Consider the following 24,934-nt stretch of genomic DNA (forward strand, 5'->3'; position numbering starts at 1 on the left):
GTTCATACTATCTTTACATTTATTAATTTTGATGCTTTCATATGCATCTAATTGCCTGTAATTTGAGACTTGTTTAAGTAATTTTAAGTTATTAAGATCTATACAATGTTCTTTATCAACAATATGTTCGGCAACGCAAGATTTATCAGGTCTACCATATCTTATCTGACCTAAATGTTCTTTAAATCTAGTTAATATTGATCTTCTAGTTTGCCCAACATATTTCTGATTACAATCTTTACAAGAAATTTCATAAATACCCGACCTTTCCAGTAGAGGTGTTTTATCCATTGGATTACCTAATAATTGTTGTAGTTTATTATTAGCACTATACACAAGTTTATAATTGACATTCTTAAAATTCCTTTTAGACCTGGTCTAGAACTAGATTTAAAGAACATTTAGCTCAGATAAGATATGATAAATCTTGCGTTGCCGAACATATTGTTGATAAAGAACATTGTATAGATCTTAATAACTTAAAATTACTTAAACAAGTCTCAAATTACAGGCAATTAGATGCATATGAAAGCATCAGAATCAATAAATGTAAAGATAGTATGAACAGAGACAACGGTCCAATTCCTTCAAGTTCTTTGTTCCTACTACTCTAGCGGCGGAAATCTAACTGTTACGCTCGGTGGGTTCTGACTCGGTTGGCTAGATCTTGCCACGCCCACTCTGTGCCCACTGAGCGAGTATATAAACGCTCCAATTTAAGATTGTATTTTAGTTTATAATCATCTGCTGATGATGCTAACATGGTTAGCGAAACGCGCGTCCAGTGTAAAAGTAAAAGTGTTTTGGTGTATTGTGGTGATTTAGTGTTTTATTTTGCTATTGTATGTTAATTCCAATGAACTATAATTTTTAATATGAAAATTTCGTTTATACCTTGGATGAAACTTCATATTATCCTAACCAACTTAACGAAGACTCTTGAATTATTTACTTTTAATTTGTAAGCCTGACTCGATAAGATAGTCAATCGCATACATCACGCACCGGTCGGCAAAAGCCGCGCACGGTTATTATCGACGTCTCCGTATCGTATCGCGCAATAAAATACCGGATTAAACAGTCTATTAATTTTTAAGAGAGCGGTCGGAATGTTTCGTCCCGGCGGGACGTAATCCGCATTACTAAAACCGCGTTTAAACCAATTTCGCTCTCTAATTATGGCGGCAATGCGACACTAATTACGACGCTGCCATGCCGTTGCCGATTAAATTACGCATTGATGGAGCCGCACGGCCTATTCCTAATAAACTATCTAATTTGATTTGCCGCAACATCATTTCAAACTCGCGCGCGCTCTGTATATTCCATTCGCCGAGCCTACGTAACGAATACAAAGTTAATGAAGCCCGAAATGTCACACACCGAACGTGTTAATAAATGTCTGTGTCGCGTGTAACACGAACAAAAAGGCAGCGTTGTAGATTTGATTATGGGAGATCTATTGTAAGTAAACTAACAGGTAACTCGGGCCTATAACTCATCATACAATCTCAAGGCTTTGACAAAAGCCAGTATTTGGGACGGTTTTACAGAGGTTAGTTCTCCATCTCCAATATTAGTCGTACCAAAATTTATAGTACGAATGGTTGTCGGCTTGGTTTATTCACTGATGTGTTCCGGTGTTTCCCTATTTTCACCACAGAATCTACATTCGCCGTTGTTTCTTAGCTTCAATCTACTGAGTCTCCCAGATTCTTGAGTTCAGCTTTCAGAGGAGGACAATATTAACAACAACAAACAACGCTTTACTGTACAAAAAGCTAAAACGGCTTCATCGACAAAGCACTCACAAAACAAAAAAAAGCACAAAAAATACAAACAACAAACATTTCACAATACAAATAATACAATTCAAAAAAATTTAAGTCATTAACAAAAAAGTCGTTTACCATATATAGGGCTGTCTGCAGTAAGTATGATTTTAGAGCTTTGCGAAATGCGGGAAAGAATGAAAGCGACTTGCTATTGAAAGGCAGATGATTGTACATTTTTTGGCATTGTACAGTATTGAACCTTTAACTAGTTCTGAGCTCGGGGTTGGCAGATAAAGATCGTGCTCCGCATTCCTAACTGGATAGTTATGAGATGGCCTTTCGGGAATAGCAGATATATGTGCTTGCGGAATAAGCAAACGGATTCAAAAGTGAATAAAGAAGGAAGAGTCAGTATTTTGAAATGTTTAAAGAAATTCTGGTAGTGAGTTCTACTGTTCAGTCCCAATAAATATCGAACTGCTCTCTTTTGAAGTCTGAAAATACGATCAAATTTTGTTGCGCAGCAAGTACCCCAGAACGGAAGGGCATAACGAAGATGTGACTCAAAAAGGGCATAATAGGCTATTCTAGAGGTTGAGAAGTTAAGTTCCTTAGAAACTGATCTTAGCGCAAAACAGGCAGAGCTTAGTTTCTTTGATAGAGCTTCGATGTGAAAGTCCCATTTTAACGAGTTGTCTACAACAAGTCCTAAGAATTTCACGACGTCAATAGTGATGTTATTAAGTACAAAAGGTTGTATAGTACTTTTATATGACAAAACTTTAGTTTTTGATAGGTTGAGGCATAGGAAATTAGAATCGCACCAAGATTTAATGGTGCGTAAGTCACTGGATATAGTATCATATAGTGCCGCAACATCTGGGCCGCTCCAAGTGAAACTAGTATCGTCCGTAAAGAGGCAGATTTTACCGCTAATGTCTAGATTTGCAATATCGTTGATAAACACCAGAAACAAAATAGAGCCAAGTACTGAACCCTGAGGGACACCACATTCTATAGGCTTACAAGAAGACATAGACGTATCAATCCTCACAAGCTGCCTTCGGTTGCCAAGATATGACTTAAGCCATTCGAGCGGCACTCCCCTGAAACCATAGTATTGCAATTTGTTAATTAAGATATTATGATTTACACAATCGAAAACCTTAGAGAAATCGCAGAAAATTGTAGCTGTAGAATGATGGTTATTCAGGCTAGAGTATACATTATTAAAAAGGTCGAACATAGCATCATTTGTGCAACTGTTACTTAGAAATCCAAATTGATGGGTAGTAAGTATTTTATATTTAAGGAAAAAAGATCTTGTCCTATTGTCTTTGCCTAATTTCTTCAGCTTCTCTATGCATTCTTTGATCGACTTCGAATTGATGATTACTAAGTTAATCGTTTTTAAGGCTGCTTGACTATCGAATAAGATGGCTGTTTCTTGTATACATACATTCGAAATACATATTGCGATAGCGTAGATTTCTGCCTCATGATAGGGGTACGTGCTACAGGTACATGTTACGATTCCTTTAACCAAGTACCTACCAATGTACAAAAACGAATAAAAATTTAAAATCTTCTGAATATGGCAAGGACAAACAAAGTTACAGACATAATTTAGATAAAAATTCTCACATACAGAAGTATATAGTAGATTCATTGATTACAATATAACGCACTTCTTTGAATTTCCAAAGTTATATCGACAAATGTGTACTACCAGTCATAACCTATGCATGCGAAACCTGATGGACTCTTAAAACGGACATTATTAGAAAACTGCAGGTCACACAACGCTAACTGGAACAAAATATGCTGGGACTAATCAAGAAAGACCGTAAAAGAATAGAGTGGATACGACAAAAGACTCAGGTAATAAATGTTATCCACAGAATCAAATCCCTCAAGTGGCAATCGGCAGGACACCTGACAAGAGGGACGGATAACAGATGGACCAAAAAATTACAGCACGGTACATAGGATAGCAGGAATTAGAGACCTAGAGGAAGACCAAAGCTGAGATGAGACCTTATTAGGTAATTAGCGGGGATACAAGAATGGGCCCAACTAGAAAAAGATTATCTAAGTATGTGAGGGAAGGCTACACCATAATAGGAAATGGTTGAATAAGCTGAGAATGATGATGATATCGATTTATTATTATTATAAATTTGGATAATAAAATGTGTTTGCCCGATTTTATAATATCTATGTCGGTTCAACTACAATACCAACAAAACCTCAATAACTATATTTAATGTTTAATAAACGGAAATATACAATGCAAATTTGAGAAACAAATGTTTAAATATTTACTTTATTTTACTTTTATATCTACTTATATTCCCGAACTACACCCAATAAAAAAATTATTAATATTAGCATAATTTCGTCACGAGAATTTTACAAATTTACATAGGCTAGATAATGGAAACCTCAGTTTGCAAAGATTATTAACCTTTAGATAAGTAATTTTGACACGCCTAACTTTGTGAACACAAAACACTAACCATGTCTACTGTGGTGATTACCATAGACTATAATATTTTAAAACCTAAATAGATTATTTGACAAGATAATAAAGGATGCCAATTTTTCGAAAACATATTAAACTATATTTAACGGTTTTATCTAAGCGAATAATTCGACATTTATTTTTAGCATTATAAAAATAATTTATTTGAACATGAGAAATGCATTAATAAACTTTGTATAATAAAGTCAACTATAAAATAACTTTATTTCGTGTTTTGTGGAACATCAATTAAATCAAGGAAAATAAGAATTCTGTATTCTTTATATTAAATAAATAATAAATAAATAAATGCCTTTATTGTCAAAAAATTTTTCAATTTGTAGACAAAGGTAAACTAACAAACAAAGTAAAAAAACAAGGTACACAAACAAACAAAGAAAAGATAATACAAAACATTATACAAATAATATTGTCAGTCTTATTGTTAAAATAAACATTTATAAATGGTTATAATGTCAAAGAACAAAAAATAAAAATAATATTCAAAAATATTTAGCTAGTTTATAGTAAAATATCAATGACCTCTAAATAAATTCATTTCGATGTCATTAGTAAATATAGCAATAGCAAACAGTAGACCAGTGTTTACAAGATCAAATTTTATTTTCAAAATATAATTCATTTACGGCGTAGAAAGCCTTGTCTAGTAAATAAGAGTTCAATTCTTTGCGAAATGAAAAAAATGATGTTATGGATTTGATTTCAAATGGCAGGTGATTGTGCATTTTTTTCGAGTTGTATAATATTGAACTTTTAACTAACTCTGAGCGTGTGGTAGGTAGATATGATAGTAGGTATGATCTTGCTCCACGTTCCTGAGTGGATAAGTGTGAGATGGCCTTTCTTGAGAAGCTGATACATGTTTACGTATTAGGCAAACGGATTCAAATATAAATAAGGAAGGAAGAGTCAATATTTTTATTTTTTTAAAAAGTCCCGGCAATGAGTTCTGCTGTATAATCCCAGTGAATATCGAACAGCTCTCTTCTGGAGCCTGAAAATGCGGTCAAATTGAGTCGCACAACACATACCCCAGAATGGAAGGGCATACCTGAGGTGCGACTCAAAAAGTGCATAATAAACAGTTTTAGCCACTGACAAGTTAAGCTCCTTAGAAACAGACCTTAATGCAAAACAGGCAGAGCTCAATTTTTCCGACAAAGCTTCCATATGTATGTCCCATTTCAGAGAATTGTCCACAACAAGCCCTAAGAATTTTACAGATTTGACGACGTCAATGGTGGTGTTGTTAAGTACAAAAAGCTGCAACGAGTTTTTATACGACAAAGCTTTAGTTTTAGAAATGTTGAAACTTAGGAGGTTCGAATTGCACCAAGATTTAATGGTGATTAAGTCATTTGATATAATCCTATGAAGTGCCGTGATGTCCTTGTTGCTCCAACTGATGCTAGTGTCATCCGCAAAAAGACATATTTTGCCACTGATGTTTATGTTAGCAATGTCGTTAATAAAAAGAAGAAACAAAATAGGGCCTAGTACTGAGCCTTGTGGTACTCCACATTCTATTGGCTTGCTAGAAGACAACGTGGTATCCACCCTCACAAGTTGACTTCTGTTGCTCAGATATGACTTAAACCATTCGAGAGATGATCCCCTGAACCCATAGTGCTGCAGTTTATTAATTAAGATCTTATGATTTACACAATCGAACGCCTTAGAAAAATCACAGAAAATTGTTGCTGTAGAATGATGGTTGTTTAGGCTGGAGTAAACTTTATTAAGGAGGGAAAACATAGCGTCATTTGTGGACTTGTTGCTTAGAAATCCAAATTGATATTCAGTAAGTATTTTGTACTTAAACAGAAAAGATACCAGCCTTCTTTTAACCAACCTTTCTATGATCTTAGATAGCGTTGGAAGGAGTGCAATTGGGCGATAGTTAGAAGCTTCATCTTTGTCTCCTCCTTTATGCAGAGGAATGATTATTGCCTATCATTTGTATTAAAATTATTGTGCTTTAAAATAAATTGAGATAAGCAGACAAAACACAAGATGAAAAGGAACTAAGGTTTCTGTGTATATTTTTCGTTAACTCCGATTGGTCTATTTTCTCAACAGTCTAAATATAACCCAAGTGAATATTTCTGTACCTCTGGTGCATGGCGACAAAAATAATTTGATTATTTTTCCAGCACCTGATTAAAAGAGGTCAATAAAGATCAAAAACTCTGGAATTTTTTAGATACCTCAGCTCATTAAGGACAGTTAAGCCTTTATTTGCTTTGAAGGAACGTACAAAAACAAATGTTATTCTGAGTTTGTTTTTATTATGAAAGATTACTTAAGTATAAATAAATAATTTTATCCCGTAACTAAATATCTTTTTTTTAAATCCAACAATTTTGTAATGTTACACCAGTGTTGCCACAATTGAAGGATTTCCTTCAATAAGAAGGATTTTACAGTCAAATTTTGTCAAAAAGAAGACAATATAAGGGTTTTGGCAGTTTTGCACAATAAAAATTGTTAAAATATGTAGTAGGAGTATTTATTGTTTTTCCTAAATATATTTTTTTCACTTTAACGGTGTTTAATTAATGATGCCGCAGTTTCAAGGTTGATTTTCATGCATCCGTTGTCCGACGATACGTTGATACGATATTAATTTTATTGATTGAATTTAAAAACTTTGATTGGTTAGAAAATAACGCAGTTTTTAAATTTATTGCATTTTCATGAGTCCGTTCATCGGATAAACGTTGGTGTTATTTTATATTTTCGTTTCCATGACGATTTTGCTATTTTACTTATATTTATTAAAGTTAAATTAAATTTATCAAAAAAGTGTCAAAACGTCCGTTATCGTACGAACGGGTCCGTTGACGGGCTGAAGTAAAATATTTACGGAAAGTGGCGCGAAAACGCTATGACCAATCAGAGCACCGTCGGACCATCGTATCAACGTATAACGGATGCATGAAAATCAAGCTTAACCCTTAAGTACTAACATATTGAAATAGTCGCGCCTATACTAACAGACCGTCTGAGAGACGCATTAAAAAAAAATCATATTTTGTTCGTGTCTAACAGATTTTTTGTAAGTGGAGTGAATCATTAGCATTAAAACTACAGAAAAAAAATATCTAATGCTTATATTATGCGAACATGTTTTATATTTTTGAAATATAAGTACTAATTTTGAATTTTTGACATATCTTTGTTTCTCATCGAGATAGAAAAAAAAGCGAAAGGAAAATGAAAAAATATATTGATTATTATATTTAGCATATAAAAACCTATCTATTAAGCACAAAAAAGCAAAAGAAAATATAAAGAATAAAAAAATGACAATGCCTAAAGATGGGCTTGTTCCCTACACACTTTTTTGCGCATTCCAAACAAATTGTTCTGTTCACTTTCTTCGATATTAGTTTACTGATCGTTCACATCCATATTTTCATCACCTATATCAAAACATACACAGCTACATACCATTAGATATTAGTTAAAAACCGTTTTTTTTACCTTCTAATTTGAATTCAGAATTATGATCGCTCTCTATGGCAAAATTTTCGCTACATTCGGATTCTTTGTCACTATTTTGCTATTATCGCTGCCAGTCCTTCAAACCACTTTAGAAGAGTATCCTTGTAATCTTTCTTGCCATACTTTACATGTTTTGAGCTACTAGGTTCTTGATTCATTCCACAAATTTAAAAAAAACTTACGCTAACGCTAACACTCCGTCTGTCAGACGGCATCGACAGTTTGAACTAAAATATTTCGAAAACTACACACTTTCGCAAATTGCCCTGCCGGCCTTTAACTTGTTTTGATGCGTATTGAAATTACATAGTTGGATGATAATTAGAAGTGGAGAGGAGAGGAGATGTCATATGTCCAGCTAGTCCTTTGTGTCTGTGAGACGGGGTGTTAGTACTTAAAGGTTAAAGCAATGCTGCTGTCAAAAAGTTCGCAATTCGAAAGATTTAGACATTGACAAAAATATAATAGATTCATTTTTATCTTTTAACACACGTCTTATTATACACATACCATAACTAAACCAAAGTTCTTTATGTTGAAAAGTTGAAAAGAAATAAATAAGTGAACGGAAAAAATATCTAATAAGTCAGCTGATCCTGGCGACTTGCACGATTAGTTATTCTCGGTTCGAGCAGCCATTGTAAGCAATGAATTTTTTGAAACATACTTTATAATGCTGTCGAGTATCAACCACAGCATTTTTGATGGGTGTTATTTTTTTTAATAAAGGATTTATTTAAACACATCTGTGTCCTGTGAAAAATTACCAGAAATAAGCTTTTAATTTTTTTTTGTTTTTATAAAATAGGTAAAATCGAGGGTAAAATACACGAAGTTTCGAGATTTTTCACAAGGCCTGGAATTTTTTGCAAAGTTGAGAAAGAAATTCGCTCGAAAATTTGTGGCAACACTGTGTTACACATTATATCGTGTTAATGAATGGAGGTGCATTGTTGGAGAAATCAGTAAAAAATAAACTGTATTAATGTTTGAACAAAGTATATAATTTCAACATCCAGATAATCACTAAGTAGGTACTATGTTTTTTTTTTATAAAATTTCACTTCTATGTGACTTTTTCTTTTTTTTAACTTATACAACTCATTTTAAATGTTGTAATTTCTCTTTACAGCTGAAGACTGCCTCTTATACTGATTTATGCAGTTTATGAAGTTCTGTTTGATCGAGTTGATGAGTTGTGAACAAAGCAATTCAAACTAATGACACGGATGATGAAGTAGCAATTCATTCTATGACCTGGTAAATTTATTCAAGCATTTTTAATGTAAGTCGGACAGTTAAATTTATTTATACACCTGGTTATACACTAATTCACCACAATACATTAAAAAACATTATTTTTAACATTGGACGAACGTTTCGCTAACCACACTAACCACGTTAACATGGTTTGGTGTCTTGTGGTGAATTAATGTTTTATTTTGCTGTTATAACATCAAAGGTTCTAATCCTAACCGTAATTAATATAGGGTCAGTGCACTGGCTATCCGGCCAGCACTGGTCCTCGGCCTTTTTAGGATTTAAAGCTAAATATTAGTTAATTTAATCGCCGTTTATCCAGTCCAAATGGTAAAATAGATTCATGTATCATTTATCTATCGCAAGTAGTAGGGGTTAAGATGGAGCTGCAACTAATAAGCGTGCGAAAAATCCACAGTTCTTGGACACACAACAGAACAACATAGGTAGTGTTTCAAATGTAAATTTGCTTACTAGTGTGAAGCTACAAAATAGTAAGTATTTTATTATTTTTTTACTCTAGGTACTTGTAATGTATTATATATGATGGGGGAAGGGTAAAAACATGTAAATATATGTCAAAACTAAGCAAAAGTTGGGTTTTTAGTTAAAATTTTCAGTGGCCGCAAACCAGTAATTAAAAAACACGCTCTTTTAGTTCTCGGCCAACATGGCCGAGAGTCAGTATAAAAAGTTATTTTTCAATCTTAAAAAAAACTATAAAAAAACATATTTTGTCTTGTGTTTGTTATTTTTTTATTTACTTATATTATTGCTTTTTAATTATTAGATTGCGGCCGCTAAATTAATTCGAATATAAAATATAATTTAATCAAAAATTATGTTTAAAAATAGTGACCGAGAACTAGCGTTTCTCGGCCACCATGAAAAATAGTGTGGCCGAGAACCAAGATCACTGTAGATTTCGGTTCTCAGCCGCTAACCAACTCTAATCCTTTTGATTTTTCTCAATGGCTAGGGAAACTAGGAGAAATAAAACCCAGGGTAATAAAACCGTCTTGATACGACTTAAAGTATCAAGGATGAAAAGGAGGATGTACCAATACACAGAGGAAGATCTCAAGATTGCTCTGCGTGAGATCCGGGAAAAGAAAGTGAAAATAAGGGAGGCCAGTCGAAGATTTAATGTACCAAGGGCGACGATCCAGAATAGAATCAAAGGAAGAGTACCCGATCTTCTGAGGAAGCCCGATTTATGTTCAACGCCGAAGGAAAATTTGGTCCTCCACTTCTGTTATTCCCTTATGTGCAACTTCCCAGGGCTGTTTTTGCCAATCTGCCGAGCGGTTGGGTGTTAGGAATGTCAGAAAGAGGATGGATGACATCTGACGTATTTTTTGAATTTATCAATAATGATTTTAACAAATGGCTGATTACAGAAAATATTCGGAGGCCTTTTATCCTGTTTGTGGATGGGCATAAATCCCATCTCACTATGACAATTAGTGAGTGGTGCCACAATAATGAAATAATTTTATATGCTTTTCCACCTAACATCACCCACATGCTTCAGCCTGCTGACGTTAGCGTCTTCAAACCGATGAAATCGGAATGGAAAAAAACAGTTTGTAAGTGGCAGAACAAACCCGAAAATCTAAATTGCTGGGCGACAAAAATTAATTTTTGAGCGTGTTTGACGAAATTTTATCAAAATCTGACAGATTTAAAAATTCTGTAAAGAATAGCTTCAGAAAATCAGATACCTATGGTTATAGGTATTTAACCGGTACCTAATGTTTATAGTTACTTATTTGTTATAGTTTATTTAGGTTTTAAGGAGCCTATTGCTATTATTGTATTACTAATATTCCTGCTATACATACATATAAGTTTTTTATTGATACCTTCATAAATTAATTGATTCTTAATTAGGTACGCAGAATCATAGTAAGGTATCCTACCTATATTCTAGGTATACCTACATGGCCGAGAACCAATACAAAATTGGCCGAGAACTATGAGTGGTGGCCAAGAACCAGTAAAATAGCACTTTTTCGGTTATTATTGTTTTTTACTAAAGTTTTGAAAATAAAATTAAAAAAAAATCCATAATTATTAAAACACTCTACCGAACATTTTTTGTATTGGGCAAATTATGATTTAAAATCTCCTTCCATATCTAATCTGCTCTCAAAGTCAAAGTTTCCGTTAAAAGGCCGAGAACCAATGCATTGACCCTACCGGGTGGTGCATCGATCGTCGTTGGAAACATAAGAAATCCCATGCAAAAAACAGTTTTGAACTGTCCAGATATTGGCTCTCCTACTGACTTTATAGCAAAGCCGTAAATAGATTTTTTTAAGGTTAATTTCCCCTCAATATTAAAAAAAATTACTATTGATATTGACAAAATCAGAGTTTTTAAACCAACCAGAGTTTGTATGTCAGTTTTTGACTGGTGTTTGATTGTTACTTGTTCGGTTTTAATTTAAAAATTGTTCAAATTTGGCATATCTATTTACCATACACAAACCTTTAAAAAATCTATTTACGACTTCTCTGTAAAATCAATAGGGGAGCCAATATTTCAATAGTTCCAAATTTGCATGGGATTTCCTATGCTTCCAACGACGCTGCATCACCCGGTATAGCGCTATAAAGGAGCAACCGATTTTAAATCATTTGGTATGATGTAAACAGCGCCAATTCATCCAAGTACACTTTAACCGTGTCAAATAGGCTTTAGAATTGAAAATGTTCCTGATTAATGGGGAATAGAAATTGGACTCACCTTAATGCTGTCGTAGCAGGCTGTTACTCTGCCATTCTGCACCTCCACATTGGCCGGCGGGTGCGCAAACTTGCACTCTGTGTCCGGCCTGGAACACTTCTGCCTCTGGAACTCCCGGCACACCTCCAACTGGAGCCAGCGCGAATCCTTTCCGTTCAACAGATTTACCATTGCCATTTTATTTCGATCTTCTTTCGTCAAAAATATCCTACTTTTCTTCTAATAATATCACTGAAGACGCAAACGCGACGTTTCGACACACAGCACACACGGAAAAAATCCTTTTTATATTTCTGGATTAGGTAGAATTATTGTCCATTTCGAGTAACTAATGTGTTTCGAGATTATTTGTTGTTTGTGCTTTTTGTTTGAGAAGATTTCGTTGGACTGGTTATCGCACAAGCAGGTTGCGGTAAAGCAAAAAGCAATTATTCTTTCCTTTTTCCAAAGTGACGTCCGGTCCTAGCGCATGTTGCAAATCCTCTCGATTCTGATTGGCTTCACTGTCTTCAGTTTCTGAAAAAAAGACAGGATAAAGTCAGTACGAGACATACACTGCACGAATTGACGGGGAGAGACCGGTACACAGCAGTAACGCTCGGTAAAGGCTCGCTTCGCAGACTGAAGTGAAGTGAAAAGCTCTCAACCGAGCGCGACGTTGCCAGGTGGTTAGGAAAAGAGGGAGAACGAGGGAATGATGAAGAATCACCTTGCAAAGGAAAACTTGATTTTGAGATGATGTTGAGTCAGCGTTAAACAGTTAAACGTTATGGCATAGCCGTATGGATTTTTGAATAACCAATGGCGCATTTGATCTAAATTAAGTTTGTTTTGAAAGATATTGTACCGGTGGAAAAAAATTATATATTAAATTAGTTATTATTCTTCCTAAACTCAGTTTACAACAGTGACTAGTAAAAGCAAATTGTGTCAAAACAATTTAGTTAGTAATGCATCAGTTTGTAGTAATGATTTTCATTTAAATTTCAACAAGTACAATTGTGAGAATTACCTTCACACTTGCTCTCAATAATTTTTTTAATATTTAGCTATATCACAAATTGGTAAAAATGAATGATACTCATTAAATGGTACTAGGCATCATAATGCCTAGTACCATTTATAGACGCAAAATGCAGCAGTGCTTTTATACAAGGTGGTACATTGTCATTGGAAACATAGGAAATCCCATGCAAATTTTCATAACCAGCCATATATGGGCTACCCTATTTATTTTACAGATAAGTCGTAAATAGTTTTTATAAAGGTCTGCATATGTTGAATAAACATGCCAAATTTAAAAAATTTTGGAAAAGCCAAGTTTAAGTAATTTAAGAAAAACTATATACAGGGTGGTCCGAAATGAATTCCGGAAACTTCGGCAGCATATTCTGCAGATAAAAATAAGTAAAAAAGTTCGTATAAATGTATGTCCTAAAATGCTTAGTTTCGGAGATACAGGGTGTAGAAGTTGCATTTTTATTTTAATTTTTTCCAAATAATTTCTGAAGTAACATCAATATCTTGATGAAAATTGGCGTCTGGGACTTGTTTGGCATGAGAAATTTGATTTTGATGTCAATATGACTCCTAGTTGTAGAGGGCGCCACCTACATATTTGTTAACTGGTTTGAAGAGTAATAACTTTTCGTCCGTACCTGTATAAAACTACTGAGTAAAAAAATATACATTTACGATGTTTTTTACGTGAAAAAGATCTCTTGGTAAAAATCGCTACGAGTAATGGTTTTCGAGATATTTGGAATCGAAATTATCAATACCTGTCATCATTGACATAAATTAAACATGTTAACTAAATAGTTATCAGACTAAAATTATAAATTTGAAACGTTTTTGTGCCAAAAGTTCAATGGAAACTGTTTTGTCATCATTTTTTTGCAGAAAAATTTATCATTAATTAAAAAAAATAAAATTTCACACATTTATTATTTCAATGAATTAACTATCTAATCAACGTGTTTATTTTTCGTCAATAATGACATGTATTGACTATTTCCATTCTAAATATCTTGAGAACGGTTGCTCGTAGCGATTTTTACAAAGAGATATTTTTTGCGTGAAAAGTCATCGAGATGTATATTTTTTTCCTCGGTAGTTTTATACAGGTACGGACAAAAAGTTATTACGCTTCAAAACAGTTAACACACATGTAGGTGGCGCCCTCTATTAGTAGGAGTCATATTGACATCAAAATCAAATTTCCCATGTCAAAAAACTCCCAGACAGCAATTTTCATCGAAATCTTGTCGTTACTTCAGAAATTATTTGGAAAAAATCGAAATAAAAATGAAACTTCTACACCCTGTATCTCCGAAACTAAGCATTTTAGGACATATATTTATACGAACTTTTTTACTTATTTTAATGTGTAGAATATGTTGCCGAAGTTTCCGGAATACAGTTCGGACCACCCTGTATGAAACCATCTATTTTTAAATTAAAACCAGCAAAACCAGTCAACTGTCAACATACCTTAAGTTGTCAATCTATGTTTTTGTCATTGACAAATATAGTTTGTTGTTCTGTCTACACCATAGATAAATGAAACAAGTTTAGATTGGAAAGTGCCCATAAGGACAATGTAAACACTATTTGGCGCTATTCTTGCAACGGTCGCGACCCAGAACTTTTGAAAATTTCGGAGCGGTTCGGCTTTTTCCGGAATTATATCGCCAAATATTGTTTATTCAAATTTATTATTATTTTCGTTTAATTTTATAAATAAAATACAGTGTGTTGCATACAAGAAACTTTATTTTATATAAGGAGGCATGTATGAAATACCTATGAAACATTGCAAACTGACGTTATGCCACGATCCACGATGGTTTTTGCAGTTCACAGTTCACAGCACAGCTTTTTAAGTTTTTAATGCCACTTTTTCACAATTATCACCGGTTGGAGTAAATAAACCTTGAATTAAACTCACAAGATAGCAATAATTACTTTGAAAATGGACGCTATAAACACTTTTCGGAATTTCTTTAATGAGAGCGGTTTAGATTTTGAAAGATTATTATGATTTTTGAAGATTCTGACTTTGACAAGAGAAAATTACTTCTGTTTTTGTTTGCCGTTGTTCTTAGCGACCGCTGTAGCAGCGCCAGATCTCATATAACGGTCGCGACCCAAAATAATTTCGCGACCTAAAATTTTTACGGGCTTTCCAATCTAAACTTATTGCATTTATCTATGGTCTACACTACTACATGTTATAGTACCTGAAGTTAGTATCCCCGACTTGTTCAAATTTCCCATGTGTATTCAGCACAAGGGTGACAATATTTGGACAGTACAAAATTCGCATGGGATTTCGTATATTTCCAACAACGATGCACCACTCGGTATAATGTAAAATACATAAAAATACAGTAAAAAATTCGACTCCTACCAACTTCACATTGTATTTTAACCGATGTATATTTTTGAGCAATAAAAACCTTAAATTCCGCACATTCTATAAACCAATTTGAGGCCCGTTCTTCATGTTAATCTCACTCGAACTCCAATCACGATAAATCTCACTTTTTCAGCGTCACATAAATCTTTTTGGCATTTAAAAATACATCCGGCTTGATATACGACAGTGACATTTGTCAAAAAACGCGTGTTTTCATGGCGACGCATTTTTGCCAAAAATTTCACCGTTAAATACCCAATATTCGAAAATAATTGAGAGATTAAATTTAGTTTCGTTTCATAAGCTATCAAGAAAAAAACATAATTGATATGTTGTATCAATTATGTTTTTTAATATTTTTTAAAAAATAGTTGTTATTTAGTTTTATTTAAGCAATTTAAGCTTCCTTCAGAACGTCGTAATTAGTGGTTTGAATTAGCGTTTGAAGGTTGTTCCTCTAATTTCAATCTAAGCATTCAAAACGTTAAAATTAGTGGTAGAAATTTTCAATTAAGCTTCATTCACACTGAAAAAAAGAAACTATATATCTCAGTCGAAATGAATATGACTTTGACCCAAAAGATTGGCGCTTTTCAATAGGGCCAAGAACGACGTTTCTTTGCCCAAAGCATTAACTATCTTTTCATAAGCTTCAAAAAATTACTTTAGAGAATAGAAGAATCTATCTGTCCAAAGTATTTCACTCTTGACCCAAAATTAATATGCAAAGTTCTTGCTACAGAACAATACTTTCTTTGATTCATGCAAAAATTCTTGATTGAAAAGGGACATTTCTTGATTAAAGAGACACTTTTCTTAAACCAATAGCGAATACTATTGACCCAACTAAAATTTATTTTGATCTAAGAGAAGGCTGTACATCATATACAGGCATATTACGAGGCATATTATTTTCTGATAAATTTAGGTTTTCCTCGTCTGTAGTAAGTAAAGGTGATATTATTTTCCTCGATAGTAGTTATTTCTGCTTCTTCACTCCTTGGTATTTTTTGGGGTGGTTCATCACTCTACAAATTAATTTATTCAACTAATTGCGAGGTTCTCAGTGAAGCAAGTAGTAATCAGTTTAGTAGAAAACTTCTAAATATTTCCACTAATTATACTTCAAAATTTGAGAGAAATGTCATTTTGGCCTTTGATAATCATCTGTCATGAATAGCTGTGGTTAGCTAATTATTATACTTGCTCTATGGACACAACTGACTACCGCAAGCCGTTACTAGGATATTCTATTAATTTTAGTTATATTTTTCAGACATTGTAAATGATCGTAAAAATAAGTATCAAGTATAATTGAAATCACTAATTTTGAAGTGCTTAATGAAGCTATTCTCTTATTCAAAACGTCAAAATTAGTGGTAGCACTTTTACAAAATACTTTGTATTATTGTTGACGAATTCTTAAGATCAGCTAACATTACGAAAATAAAGTATACTTTAAGCCTTTCTCACAGAATTTTTAATAAGAAATTGATTACATATTCAAAGAAAAAAAAACTATTCTCATACTAGTTACTTCGTTATTATACAGATATTCATTCATACAACCCTTCGATAAGAAATTCAAATTCCTTGGAATATCTACGATAGAGGGAAAAGAACAAGTACGTTTAAATAGAAAGGGTTAGATCTCATTTGCCTTCTTGGCAATCCAGTTTTACGGAGTTGGTGGTCAAGATTGCATAATCGTATACAGCCTCTCGCTCGGGGAGGGTCCATAGTTAAAAGGACAGATGGACGGTACGAGCGTGTCCTTAACCCTTGCTATCGTCCAGTATCCTTGAGAAATATAGATTAATGGACCAGCCAGTGTTGTCAGATGCAGTAACAATTCTTTGAATACAGATATTTCGATTTTAAGATAAGTAATCAACTCCTAATTTATTAAAATATGAATAAAGAAATCTTTAAAAATAATCCTGTGTATTATAAGTATCACTTTAAACTTGTGATTCAAAAGTTATTTAAGATAAGCGACGATTACTGGTATAAAGCATTTAATGTAAAAGTAATGTTACAACAAAATTTAAATAATCTAAATTAAGAAATCAATAGGTGTTCAACATTTTCAACCTTGTTCAACACCATGTTAGATAGAGTAGATTAATATTCTAGATTGCGGCTAACGTATTTGAAAATATAAAGCACTTTTTTTATTTAATTTTTTATCTGATATTTTTGACAGCTACATTGTGCAATAGACAATTGGAAATACATTTTAAATACTTTTTCCGCTTGACAATTTTGTTTCTTTTTTTATAAAATACAAACCGTTCATTTACATAACAATCACCCGATGAGTATTGTGGAGAATATTTCGTTTAATCTGTCAGTGGTTTAACTAAAATAAACCTTGTGTGGCTTTTTAGAGGTAAATATTATTTTTGCTAAAAGCACCATTGTTGATTAATCATATACCTAAATGTTTGTTTTTACCCGATCCCTGTAATCTAGTATATATATTAGTATGTGAGATTTAAGGATAAATAGATTATACTCTTTATTTCGAGAATCTGTGTAAGATAACATTGGCTGAAATTGTGTCAAAGAAAAGAAAAATGAACGAAATATTTTCTTAGAAATAATGAATAAAATTTTAAAATACAGCTAATCAACATTCTGACAATTAACATGTAAATTAGGAAAAAATGATTTATGATAATTTTAACAGCTAAGGTCAATATTATTTGACATTCGAACGATTTAATTGTTGAAATAGATAGCCACGTGTCTTTTCTTTATGTGACAGTAGTTTGAACCTAAAAAACAACGGAGAAATAAGAAAATACAAGAACACCTTATCTTTGAGTGCGCCGAGACGACAACCATTCGTGCAATAAACTTTGGTACGACTGATATCGGAGATGGAGAACTGTGTAACTCTGTAAACCCGTCTCAAATACTGGCTTTTGTCAAATCCCTGAGACTGTATGATGAGTTATAACTCAAAAAAGCGAACAAAATAGATCTATAACATGCTAACTAAATAGATTGGATCAAAGAAAGTTGCTTTCGGTCATCTGCAAACAACTACAACAGGTTCACGTTCCCAAAAAAACAATCTTATTAATTAAAACACTACAAAAAAAATCGAGATTAAATCAGTGAAAGCCACTTTTGGTCCTCTCTAACTGTGACAGGTTCATACGAAAAGAAAAAACTAATACTGTATTCGAATTTGTATAGATATCGCCCACATGATCGCAAGAAAAAAACGATTGCAACAAAATACACAACACAAATCTATTATTAACAGAAATCAAAACGCATATTTGGGACACTGCCTGACTAGTACAACCCACTCATGTCAATTCTACATTTAAAAAAATGTTTTCTTTCAAATTCATGTTGCCACCTTTATAGGTACAATTTCAGTAATTACAGGTTGTTCTTAATGAACTCTAGCTGCCAATATTAATCAATATTTACAGGTTTGTAATACTGAAGAAAAAAAGGTTAATGTCGCCTCCACACTCTGGTCTTGTGGTTGCGTCACCAGATTTAAAAATTAATGTCGCACGCTGGTGTAAACAATGGTGCGAAATGTAAACTTAATGGAAATTACGCAATCAGAAACATTGTATTGTTCAATGAGTTCATTTGTATAGAGATATTTAAGACCAATAACTAATATAAATATATTAACTTTCAGTGGCAAATTTGACGTGAGTGTTATGGTTATGAGTACCATCACTATTCCTTCTCAACTATTTAGAATATTATTATTTATGTGCTAAGTGCTGTAAAAATGAGATACGCCATATTTAGGTAAAAATGAGACATTCAAATATAAAACTACTGAAAACAGTTAGGAACATTTAACATTTTTTTTATTTTTAACTTTTTGTGCTTTTGTTTGTTTTGTAAATGCTTTGTCGATGAAGCTATTTTGGCTTTTTGCATAATAAAGCGTTATTTATTTATTATTTAATAATAATTGTTAAAAGATCATCGCCACATGAAGGATTTTATTGTGGAGCTCATTGCCATTTGAGGGATTTGATTCTGTGGAAAGATGGCATCCACAGAATCAAATCCCTTAATCCCGTAGCAATGGACAGGACATCTGGCAAGACGGACGGACAACAGATGGACCACAAATATACAGCATAGTACCTACGAGGAATCAAGAGACCTAGACGAAGACTAAACTTGAGATGGGACCATGATATTAGGAAATTAGCAGAGATAGAATGTAGAATGTTTAGGAGGGGAGTTAATCACCGCGACCTTATAGATCTATTGTGTGTTCCCCTTTCTTGAGTTATAACGAGTTATAACTCATCATACAGTCTCAGGGCTTTAAGAAAAGCCAGTATCTGAGACGGCTCCACAGAGGCCAGCTCTCCATCCTCGACATCAGACGTACCAAGGTTCACGGCACGAATGGTCGTCGTCTCGGCGCACTCAGTGATAAGGTGTTCTGGTGTTTCCCCATTTTCCCCACAAAATCTGCATTCGCCGTTGTTTCTCAGTTTCAGCTTACTGAGGTGTTCGTTGAGGAGAAGTGTCCTGTTAGAAACCCCGTGACAATCCGAAGATTGTTTTTACTTAAATCAAGGAAAACCTTTGATTTTTCTCGGTCATAAGTTCTAAGGAACTTTTTCGAGTGTCTTAGACCGTTGGAGGACACCCATTCCAAGTTACGGATCGAGTCTTCCAGATTCTTCAGTTCCGCTTTCAGTTGGTTCCCGTTTAGAAAACAGAACGGTTCTGGTCCAGTTAGTGGAGTGTTCGCTCCTTTTCTAGCTAGATCATTTGCTTTTTCATTGCCTTCTATCCCTTGGTGAGCAGGCACCCAGAGTAGGAGGTAGGAGGACTTTATTTTCTTTGCCTAATTTGTTGAGCTTCTCTAGGCATTCTTTGACCAACTTCAAATTGATGGTTACTGAGTTGATCGCGTTAAGTGCTGCTTGACTATCGGATAGGATGGCAATTTCCTGTTTTCGATAGTTCCTATCTAAGATAAATTGTACGCATCTTTCGATAGCGCAAATTTCTGCCTGAAGGATACTGGGGTAGGTGCCCATTGGTTCGGAGTATTCAGTTTTCGGCCCAAATACTCCTATCCCTGTCCCTGCTTTAGTTTTGGAAGAATCAGTATACCACGTGATGGTATGGTCTTTTATATGCTGAGTAAGGATAAGCAGGGATAACTAGAGATGTGCAGATTATGCAATCGCATAATTGCATAATTTTAAAAAGGCTTTAAAACGGTTCAAATTTGATACCTGAGTCATCACTAAACCTTCCTGAGGACGAATACACCCCGCTTAATAACGCATAATCGGGTCGTTTTGCAGCATAATGCGCAAAGTGCATAATTATCGCATAAAGTGGCATTTTTCCTTTTTTCTGCAATTTAAGAAGACTATTGTGTGAGCCAATTAAAATTGTTGTGGCGACTTGTGACGATGTTGGAAAAGAAAGGGAAAATACTCATCTGTTACACAAAGTACCTACGCTGATTTCAGAGTTTTACATGGTATAATGTCGAATGAGCTGAAAGAGGCAGTTCAAAATCCAAAACAAATAATGATAACACAGATTTTGTATGCAAGGTACTGTTAGGATTGAGACCCAATAATCATGAGTGATTTTTACATACTGCATGCAAGTTTTGCCTATCCCAGTGGCAAATGTCGATAGCGAACGAGCTTTTTCAGCCTATGGAGCAGACGTCGCAGACTTTCTCCTGAAAACGTTGAAGTTATGATGTGTATGTATTTTGGAGATGATTGTTCGGATTGGGTTGTCGAAGATGATGTTGAAACTTAGCTTTTTTCTTTAGCTTTTTTTATGAGATTAATATTTGATAATATTATTAAACTTTTGTTATCTTGTTAAGATGTTTTATAGTTACCAAAAACGACATTGTTTAAATATAATATGTTGCGTTTTGTGAAATCTTGTGTGTTTTTCTGTTTTAAAAAACTAACCATTTTCAACACCTTTATCAACACCTTTAACGAAAATACCGACCTTTATGCACTTTTTTACTTAAAAACATAAAATTACTTTTCTAGGAGCATTTTTTCGCATAATAAGTAACTTTTTAACGCATAATGAACCATTTTTGGGCGCATAAAAGCCGCATAATATAACAAAATTTGTTCGCATAAAATAGGGGGTGTAAAATGCATAATCTGCACATCTCTAGGGATAACTTGGGCCCGCATAGAAAACTAGAAAGAGAGTATCTCAATATCCGAAGGAGGCTACACCATAATTGGAAATGGTTGAATAAGCTGAAAATGATGAACAGATCATCCCCATAATTTGTTTAAAATTTGTGTGATCAATCGTGGACATCTGAAATTACAAATCCATTGTCTCGTTTTGAGGTTTAAAGCGTTTGAAACGACTACCAAAGTTGTAGAAAAGAAATAGCATTCTATTCGGAGTAAAAATGACTTTTTCTGCCTTGTCCGGCCTGTAACGTCAAACGTAACACCTCGTCACAAAAAGTATCATTTTTACTCCTAATAAAGTAATACAATTACTGATCCATTAATACAAAACCTCAATCGCTACAAAGTGAAAACGTTTGGTTCTATAAATCAGATGTCGTTGACTATTTATCCCACATTGGCGACAAAAAATGAATGGAAAAAGAACGCCATAGTGTAATGTCTGTCGCTGCGAAACAACAAATTATCGTTAGATTACATTACTAACCTTTAGTTACGGCCTTGTCGGTGTTTACAGCCGTTCGAGAATTATGGGAAGCAGAGAGAGTAACTAACAGTTAATATAGTAGTAGAAAAAGAAAAGTAAAAAACGCATAGAAGGCGAACACTAGCAATCAGTCTGAGTCATTTAAAAGTTAATTTATTTTAATTGCAGTCTTATTTAAATTAAGTAGTTGCTTGTATAGAAAAAAACACTCTTACCAAAAGAATTATCTCTTTTGTTTTTGCTGATATGAACTTAGATTAGGGGACGCTTTTAGATGTATCAAATCTCTTTCTTTCAGCAGGCATATGACAAAGTTAAAAGCATTAACAGAATTAGAGGTTCGGAAGAAACTGACCAAGATGGTAAAATTGACACTCCAAGAGACAGTAAATGAAGTCAAAGTAAACAAGAAAACGATGGAAAAATTTATATTCAGGGACGGGATTAAGACAGGGGGATCCACTATCTCCGGTACTGTTTAGTGTAGTATTAGAAAAAGTTATAAAATATGCGGGAATCAACAGAGAGGGCCTTATGTATACAAAAAGACACCAATACTTAGCCTTTACCCATGATTTAGTTATCTTAGCAAGAGATCGGAAAGAGCTGATATCGGTGACCAAAAAACTAGAAAATAAAGCGCCAAAAATAGTATTAGTGTTTAATGAAAAGAAAACGAAATTTATGGAGTGGTCAGATAGGGATTTTGAGAAGAGATAATGTCTACAAATGAATTCTGAGGGAGGTAAACGATACAAGTTTGAAGAAGTAGATTATTCACATATCTAGGAGTCGTATTTCTAAGGAATCCAAATGTAACTCAAGAAATTATGGCAGGAAATAGATGTGTCAGCGCACTACAGAAAATTATTAAGAGTAAGAACATTTCTAGAAGTTTACATATCAGAATGTACCAAACAATGATACGACCAATAGTGCTGTATGCATATGCAACGTGGACGTTCAATGCAACGGAAAGTTCGAGACTAGAGATTTTGGAATGAAAAATACTGAAGATTTTTGGATGAAAGAAGATAGACAACATATGGACCAGAAGAACAAATGAAGAATTAAATCAACCATATCGGGCACCGAGTATAACGGGAGTAGGAAGAGCACAAAGACTGAGATGGCTGGGACACATTGAAAGAACGACTGAAGCAAGAATTCCTAGTATGATAATGAAACGTGAATAGGTGGAAAGAGAAAGAGATGTAGACTGAGAATCAGATGGAAAAAGGATGTAGAAGAGGACTTGAGAAGGATAAGAGTGGATGGGTGGAGAATAAAGGCAAAAGACAGAAACAAATGAAGAAAAATAACCATATATGTATAATTGTATATATATAACTCTATCTCTACATATTTTTCGGTTAACAAAGTTAAACTAACTCTCAGTTTTATTAAAATACTAATAAAGCAACATAAAATGGTATATTTTATTAGCCAATGCTAGTACTCAATAACAATCAATTAGGTGCTTAGTTAATCTGAAAATTTAAATTTAAATTGAATAGGATGACTGTGTCTGCCATTTAAAAAAAATAATAGACCAGCATATTATACCGAGGAAATTACTATTGCTTGGCGCTCATTTTTTATGTGGGAGGATGATTCATTTCGGTGTCATATAATAATTAAGAAAAATATCGTTACTGTGTCTGCTCTTGCCTCCACACAATAGATTTGTCTATATGTTTAAAAAATTGCGCAAACTGTATTTATATTGTTTCATTCATATGCGCTTGAAATAAACGGTGACACAAGCGATAATTTTTAAAAGTTTGGTTTGGTGTTAACTTATTGCTTTCTTTGGATTCGTAAATGTGATTCAAATTTAAATATACTTATTCCTAAAATTATATATTACCAGTTAAATTTGTTCTAATAACTCATCATACAGTGCCAGGGCTTTGACAAAAGCCAATACCTGAGACGGTTTTATAGAGGTTAGTGAGACGGTTTTATAGAGTCGTCTCGGCGCAGTCAGTGATGAGATGTTCTGGTGTTTCCCCATTTTCCCAACAGAATCTGCATTCTTATTTGTTAGCTCCAATCTACTGAGGTGTTCATTGAGGAACAGTGTCCTGTTAAAAACCCCGTGACAATCCGAAGATTGTTCTTACTTATATCAAGGAAAATCTTTGATTTTTCTTGGTTTCAGGTTCTTATTTTAAATGACCGTACCAATAAACCCCATATTATAAAAAACTTTCCTTTTATTGAAAATTTAAGTCAAAATGTTGCAAACGGCTACTCAGCAGAGGGTGCGATAGGTACCAAAACTGTAGTTGTTAAAACAACGCAAGGAACTTCACAAGGTGGAGTGACCTCCCCCCTACTGTGGAGCTTGGTAGTGGATGAACTACTGGAAGAATTAACTCTAGCGGGAATACACTACATAAGGTACGCAGATGACATAGTCATCATTGCACGTGGGAAACATGAAGGCACCCTGTGTGATATTATCCAAAGAGGACTCCGCATCGCTGAGAGATGGTGCAGGACTGTCGGGCTGAGTATTAACTCAGATAAAACCGCAGTAGTGCCATTCACCAGAAAGCGAAGTTTGAAAAACTTCAAAAGAATCCATCTAGATGAAAAGGCCATCACAGGAAGTGAAAATACTGCCATCACAGGAAGTGAAATATCTGGGAATAACCCTGGATAGTAAACTTCTCTGGAACAGGCATATTAAGAACATTACCAGCAAAGCCACAAAGGCTCTCATGATATGCAGAAGACTGGCGGAAAATAGGAGGGGCTGCGCCCCTAACATTTTGCGCTGGATGTATACCATGATAGTAAGACCCATGATTACTTATGGAGCAGTTGCTTGGTATACAAAACTAGAGCAACGTACAGCAAGGCAAAACCTGTGCAAAGTACAGAGACTGGCATGTATCTGCATCACAGGTGCCATGAGAACATGTCCAACAGCAGCAATAGAGGTCATTCTAGACCTAACACCACTG

The 24,934-nt window shown here is 34.1% G+C and overlaps 1 protein-coding gene across 1 annotated transcript in view; it reads right to left on the bottom strand.

Moving 5' to 3' along the window:
• The window catches only part of LOC115874403 (muscleblind-like protein 3), a 705,900-nt gene that overhangs the window by 561,264 nt on the left and 119,702 nt on the right, over window positions 1-24,934 (bottom strand). Inside the window, exon 2 of the mRNA XM_030889570.1 lies at window positions 11,840-12,355. Coding sequence (XP_030745430.1) covers window positions 11,840-12,016 — 177 coding nt within the window. The 5' untranslated portion in view covers window positions 12,017-12,355. The remainder of the gene's footprint in view (window positions 1-11,839; window positions 12,356-24,934) is intronic.

Source organism: Sitophilus oryzae, unplaced genomic scaffold (assembly GCF_002938485.1).
Source record: "Sitophilus oryzae breed Bouriz unplaced genomic scaffold, Soryzae_2.0 scaffold_1274_pilon_pilon, whole genome shotgun sequence".
Classification (NCBI taxonomy): domain Eukaryota; kingdom Metazoa; phylum Arthropoda; class Insecta; order Coleoptera; family Curculionidae; genus Sitophilus; species Sitophilus oryzae.